This window comes from Fragaria vesca, linkage group LG1 (assembly GCF_000184155.1).
Source record: "Fragaria vesca subsp. vesca linkage group LG1, FraVesHawaii_1.0, whole genome shotgun sequence".
NCBI classification, from domain to species: Eukaryota; Viridiplantae; Streptophyta; class Magnoliopsida; order Rosales; family Rosaceae; genus Fragaria; species Fragaria vesca.
The window spans coordinates 21,049,379-21,055,935 of record NC_020491.1 but is presented as its reverse complement, the minus strand read 5'-3'; the positions used below and the strand labels follow the sequence as shown (position 1 = coordinate 21,055,935).

General features: G+C 37.6%; 1 protein-coding gene across 1 annotated transcript in view; it reads left to right on the top strand.

The window, feature by feature from the left end:
* Positions 1–2,558, top strand: part of LOC101294402 (isocitrate dehydrogenase [NADP], chloroplastic-like) — a 4,344-nt gene extending 1,786 nt beyond the window's left edge. Inside the window, exons 3-15 of the mRNA XM_004288531.1 lie at positions 29–138; positions 285–322; positions 431–508; positions 586–639; positions 712–813; positions 1,010–1,095; positions 1,218–1,321; positions 1,438–1,506; positions 1,594–1,709; positions 1,803–1,837; positions 1,960–2,102; positions 2,198–2,320; positions 2,402–2,558. Coding sequence (XP_004288579.1) covers positions 29–138; positions 285–322; positions 431–508; positions 586–639; positions 712–813; positions 1,010–1,095; positions 1,218–1,321; positions 1,438–1,506; positions 1,594–1,709; positions 1,803–1,837; positions 1,960–2,102; positions 2,198–2,320; positions 2,402–2,480 — 1,137 coding nt within the window. The 3' untranslated portion in view covers positions 2,481–2,558. The remainder of the gene's footprint in view (positions 1–28; positions 139–284; positions 323–430; positions 509–585; positions 640–711; positions 814–1,009; positions 1,096–1,217; positions 1,322–1,437; positions 1,507–1,593; positions 1,710–1,802; positions 1,838–1,959; positions 2,103–2,197; positions 2,321–2,401) is intronic.
* Positions 2,559–6,557: the final 3,999 nt, after the last annotated feature.

Sequence of the window (6,557 nt, the reverse complement as noted above, 5' to 3'; positions counted from 1 at the left end):
ATCTCTTCTTTGTTTGTTACATTTGTAGCTTATTTTCCCCTTTTTGGATCTGGACATCAAGTACTTTGACCTTGGTCTTCCTAATCGTGATGCCACTGATGATAAAGTTACTGTTGAAAGTGCAGAGGCAACTCTTAAGTAGGTCTTATTCTCCACCTAAGTTTCAAAATATTTTTCTCAAAATTGTGCAGTAAGAAAGCAGCCTCAGGAACTTTTTGACTTTCTTATATTATTCTGCTGTTCATGTTGCATTTCTAAATTCTAAGACTTGGTATATATCTTAGGTACAATGTAGCAATCAAATGCGCCACTGTATCGACAGGTATACACTTTCTGAACTCCATGTTTAGCGCTTTCACAAGCACATCAATATTTTCTAATTCACAGTAAGGAACACAACAAACATAATATTGGGGTTATAATGTGACAGATTTAAATCGCATGAAGGAGTATAACTTGAAGCAACTGTGGAGGAGTCCCAATGTGACTATTAGGAACATTTTGAATGGTTAGTGAACTTGAAGCTGTAGGATTATCTTTTGAAAATTTCATGGGTAAATTACAAGGGTTGCTGGCTTTCTTCAGGAACTGTTTTCAGAGAACCGATTATTTGCAAGAACGTTCCTCGACTTATCCCAGGTATTGTCTTTTCCTGTTATGTCTATTGTTTAGTTGTAGTAGAACCATATTGCTGATTCTTGCTGATTTCAGGCTGGACAAAGGCAATATGCATCGGAAGACATGCTTTCGGTGATCAATATCGAGCAGTTGATTTAGTCATCAAAGGATCAGGGAAACTGAAATTGTTGTTTGGTAAATAACAAGTGTGCGTGAATGCATAATATAACACAGGATTATGTATATAGATTGCTTTAATTGATAATTGTTCTCAACACAAACTAAAACTTGCATCGAGTAAAGAAACCATTCTCCTTTCATTTCTTCTCTTATTGCTTGCTTGGTTTAATATGGATCTACTGAGAAAGATTGGGAATGTTTGCTGTTCCAGATGGAAAGGATGAGAAGACCGAACTGGAAGTGTACAACTTTACCGGAGAAGGGGGAGTAGCACTTGCTATGTGCAACATTGTTGAGGTTTGATTTGCTAATCTTTAGTGTTCTAATTGAAACAGTTGCTCTATGGCAGCTCGGGAGTAAGCCTTTTGATTTTTGATTTTTATTTTTTTGTGTATATTTTTTTTTCTGTGTACTCGCAGTCAATCCGTGCTTTTGCAGAGGCTTCAATGACCAGAGCTTATGAGAAAAAATGGCCTCTTTATCTTAGCACAAAAAATACTGTTCTTAAAAAGTATGATGGAAGGTATGCATATTCTTTACTGGCCTGCTATAAATATGTTAGATTTTGTTTACAATTCTCTAAGATCCTATGTCTAAACCTTTTCTTTTTCTTAAACCCTTATTTGCTCCTGAGATAAGATTCAAGGACATATTTCAAGAAGTATACGAAGCCAAGTGGAAGTCCAAGTATGAAGATGCTGGCATATGGTGAGGAACTTGGTGATTTTGCATTCTCCGACGATGGATTTTTAGGTCTATTGCTTTTTTATTTACTTTATATGATTGGATTGAAAGGTATGAACATCGTCTCATCGATGACATGGTGGCTTATGCAATTAAAAGTGAAGGTGGTTTTGTTTGGGCATGCAAGAATTATGATGGAGATGTACAAAGTGACTTCTTAGCCCAAGGTTTGAATGAAAGACATCTAGCAACTTTCGTTTAATTAATGTTTAACATCATTTAAGCCAACTTATAGTTTCAAAGTTTTGGTTGCATTCTAGGTTTTGGATCTCTTGGATTGATGACTTCAGTACTGGTATGCTATAACTGTTTTGATGTCTGCTTTCTCTTTCCTATCCACACATTCCTCTCCATCAGAGTTTCAATAAACACTCCGTATCCTTGTTCTTCATTTACCAGAGTTTTTCACGAGTGTAGGTGTGCCCAGATGGAAAGACTATAGAAGCTGAAGCTGCCCATGGTACAGTTACTCGCCATTATAGAGTCCACCAAAATGGAGGTGAAACCAGCACAAACAGCATAGCTTCTATTTTTGCTTGGACAAGAGGGCTTGCACACAGGTACTCCGTAAAGTTCGTTTCCATGTTGGTGACAAGTTCTCTTTGTTTTTCAAGGTTGTATCATAAAAGTTTTATGTCGAAAATCTTCTTTACAGAGCAAAGTTGGATGACAATGCTAAACTGTTGGATTTCACTCGGAAGCTGGAAGCAGCTTGTATTGGAACTGTGGAATCTGGGAAAATGACCAAGGATCTTGCGCTAAATGTACATGGACCTAAGTATGTATCTATTACTGTGTTGTTGTCTCTTCATCCTTGGTCATGGACAGTGATATTAATCACATGTTTATGTGGGTGCAGACTTGCTAGGAACCACTACTTGAACACGGAAGATTTCATTGATGCCGTTGCAGCAGAACTAAGAGCAAAGCTTTTTTGAAAGCTTAGTTGTTACGGGAACCTTGTAGAATTGATTCTGTGCGTTGAAAGCCTAGTATCCTTTTGTTTTAAATGTCAGCTAAAATTAACCTTTCACATATCTGTCATTTGATGTTCCTCTCATTTTGTTTCATTTATTTCATTATTTTGCTGGCTACGTTTCTTCAACTGTTGAACTTAATCGAGTTGTTTCATTTCATGGTCTGGGCAAACTGTGCCATTCGTTCTTCTCATTCTGAAAGTATTTGTGCTGATATTTAGCACTAACAGGTCAATGAGAATTTGTTGAAATCCAACGTGTAAAGTGGTTGGGTTGTTACCTTGTATTTGGCCTATCTTCCCTTCGGTTGGTTTGCCAATATGCATGGTCTTGCTCGTCTACCTCATGTTAATGACGATATGTCCCAGTAAAACAATTTCAATTGGATTACAAACTAAATCTCAACCAAGATTTAGTTTGAAGCAAGACTTCTCATTAAGAAAAAAAGTTTGAAGCAAGCTTCTTTTCCTTCCAATGTTAATCCTTTGAAATTGTTGCAATGGTTAGCCAATCAGGACAAGATAGAGAAGAGAGACAAGTCAATTGGTTGGAAGGACAAAGTGACTACTTCCAAGTTCTAATAATAAAGGTACCTTCAAATAAGTAGTGTCTCATCTAACCCACAGATGTCGGGGTCAAACCTTCCAGAACTGAGGTCTTTAAAGACTTCACACTTGAAGGAGTGCCTACAGGCAACAGCAAATACAAATTTAGTTGCTTTGCCTTCAAAATTATTGCTACTTTCTGGCACTAGCTAATCTCCACTCTAAGGTCATCTCTAGGGCTGGGCACGGGACGGGATGAGTCGGGATTTGGTGAATCTCATCCCGTCCCGAAAATAAAAGAACAGGATGGGAATGCGTTTTTAGAAATCTGTCATGTACGTCCCGGTCCTGTTTGGAACCTAGACGGGACCGGGACTAGATCGGGATCCCGAAAAATTAACCCTCAGAAAGAAAAAAACCTAAAAATAATTAAAATATCCATCTCTGAATTATTATCTTTCTCATCTTTGTCATCAATTTCGGCATAGAAGAAGTGGGAGAAGGAGGAGGAGAAGTGGGAGAAGATGAAGATAGGGGCTTTGCGGTAGGAGCCGAAGAGGTTGTCGACGGAGCGGGAATCGTCGTCGTCGCCATAGAAGAAGTCGTCGTCGAGGGTTCCGATGCAGGTGAGGTGGAGGAAGGGGCGGTGGCGGTGAGATCGAGACGGGAGAGGAGGAGGAGTCTGTGGGGGTGGGGGAAGATCGGGAGGCGGCGAGGTCGAGGCGGGAGAGGAGGAGGAGTCTGCGGGGGTGGGGGAAGATCTGGAGGCGACGAGGTCGAGGCGGGAGAGGAGGGACTTAAGGGAGGGGTCGCGATCGATGAAGACGGTGAGGAGGTGGGTGCCATTTTCGACGACAGTGCGGAAGGAGAAGATGAGGAAGGAGAGGAAGAGGAAGGTGAGGAGGTTGGAGGCGGAGAAGGAGAAGGTTTTGTTTGTTGGGGGTTTCTATTTGTTTTTTGTTTTGTTTTGGGTGGATCTGCGTGGGAGAGAGAGAAGAGAAGAGCATGTGTGTGTTGCAGTGGGGGGATGGTTTTGTATATAAAATGATTAAAATCAGGTATTCTAATATTACGGGACGGGATGAGATTTTTTGGGATAGTCCCAATCCCGTCCCGTCCCGTTTCAACACTACCATAACGGGATGGGACGGGATTGCCATTTTCAAAACCCATCTCGTCCCATCCCGCTAACTTTCGGGACGAGACTGGTACGGGATCGAGATTCCGATACTAAGTGCCCAGCCCTAGTCATCTCCAGTAATAGAGGCTATAGAGCCAAATCCTAAATTTTGGCCTTATTTTGATCTCCAACAAGAACTGAGAAGAGGGTCAAAGGGTCATAAAAAGGCCAGACATAGTCCTTTGGCTAGCCCAGGCCAAACCAAATTGTGGTCCCAAATCAAATTAAAAAACTAAAATTATGCATGTTGGTGATTGATGAAGACTCAAATAATGACAATTGTCAACTTTCTATTGGATTATTTCATTCTCATCTCATTACTACCAGTAAATTCTCTTAACTCAAAATTCATATGGTTAATATCTTATTTTATTAATATAATAATTAATTTAAATATTAGTAATTTGGTCCAAATTCAAATAATGTTATAATAAAATAAATCTATAAGTGAGAAATTATACGGTACCTACCCGTATGTGATACAATATGATAATATATTTGTATTTAAAGTGAAAAATATTAAAAAGTATAATGTGAAATCATAAAATATTTGAAATAGTTAAACTTTGGCCCTCTCTTATTAGAGATTATTTAGAAGTCTATGAATAAAAAATAATATTTTTAAGGGCTAAATTATAAACATGGCCCCAATATAGCCCTCTTCTGCTGGAGATGGCCTAAGATAAGTTGTTTTACGTTCAACTTGTATAAGAATTTTATTTTATTTTTAATTTTATTCACATAAGCTAACAAGATTGTCTTTATTCAAATAAGAAGAGTCAGCGTCAATCTGATCCTCCTTCAAATTTCCCGTACACGAATACTATTAAATTTATACGTTGTAGTTTGACAAATTATGTGAGCTTATTAACTCTTGGTGGCCCGAGCCAAGGCCAATTCTCATATGATAGGGTCATGTGCCGGTGCACAACCTGCACCTATTCAAGGCTGGTCCTTGACACCGTTGCCGGACCCAGCAGAAAACAAGTGGGCAACGCTGCTTCTGATTCCAAAACTATTCTTTGTTTAGGTTATTTGATGCCAACGACCTATAGATTCAGTTATTGTAAAATGGACTAAAAGTAAAAACTCTATAAAGTTCTAGAGGGAGAGAAAAATTAATCCATAGTAACATAGTTCTTCAAATTACACATGCATATTTCATTATGTAGTACAAAAATAATGTTGAAGTGTATACGGAAGCATATACCAGAGAATTGCACTACCCATGGGACCCACATACATACTAACTACACGTCTTAGCCTAACTAGCAAATGTCATATCATGGTGAAAGAGGCCATTAAATAGCGTGACAGTAATCAAAACTAATGAATTGCAGCTTATATATAATAAGAAGTAAAATGATAGTTTCATAGACTCCAATCGATGTTAATGTCAGCTAGATAATAAGATCTCTTGCGAGTCGCGACCTCTGTTGTGACCATCAATATAATATATTCAGGTTATAGATGAAATCTCGACATTGGTTAACCTATGTGCATGATAAAATAAAGTCATGTTAATGTTGATGAGCTCAATCAAGTAATTACTTGAGCGACTACATAAGATCATACATATATTTGACAACATATTCATCAACACATAAATTTGATGACTTTACAAAACAAGTGACAAAAGCAAAACAAGAAGCTAAAAGCATCTCCAACAGCTTTCCAATTTTCTTAATTTTTTTCATTTTGGAGAAGATTTTGAGTGTTTTGCTCCAACAGATTCTCTAAAATTTTCTCCAAAATGGGGAATGTGAGGAGAGAGAAACTCAAATTCCCCATATTTGCAGCAAACTTTATAATTTTATAGAAGAATTTAGGGAATGATCATGAAATCTCCAAAATGAGAATCTGTTGGAGTTGAAGAAGAAAAATTGCTGGAAGCATTAACTTTTGCTTCCTCATTATAGAGAAATTTTAGGGAAGCTGTTAGAGATGCTCTAAGTGCATGTTTGTTTCATGAGACTAAATGAGACTGTGCTAAATAAGGAGTCCAATTTAGTTAGTACTATGTTTGATGTTATTAGGTACTAAAATAAATGAGCTTACGTAACACCTTGTTTTCATTTTGGCCTCTTTAGACGGTGTTATTATAGGTACTTAAATAGGTCATCCTTAGATAACACCATTATTCTAAACTATAAATCAAACAAATTACTCTCTAATTTCATGCAACACCAAATTTGGGTTAATATTAATATAATTTAAGACACCATATATAAATACAAACTAATCTTTAAAAATAAAGAAATCAAATATAATCCCTAAATACCAAATGTGCACTAAAACTACATGGACAAACCT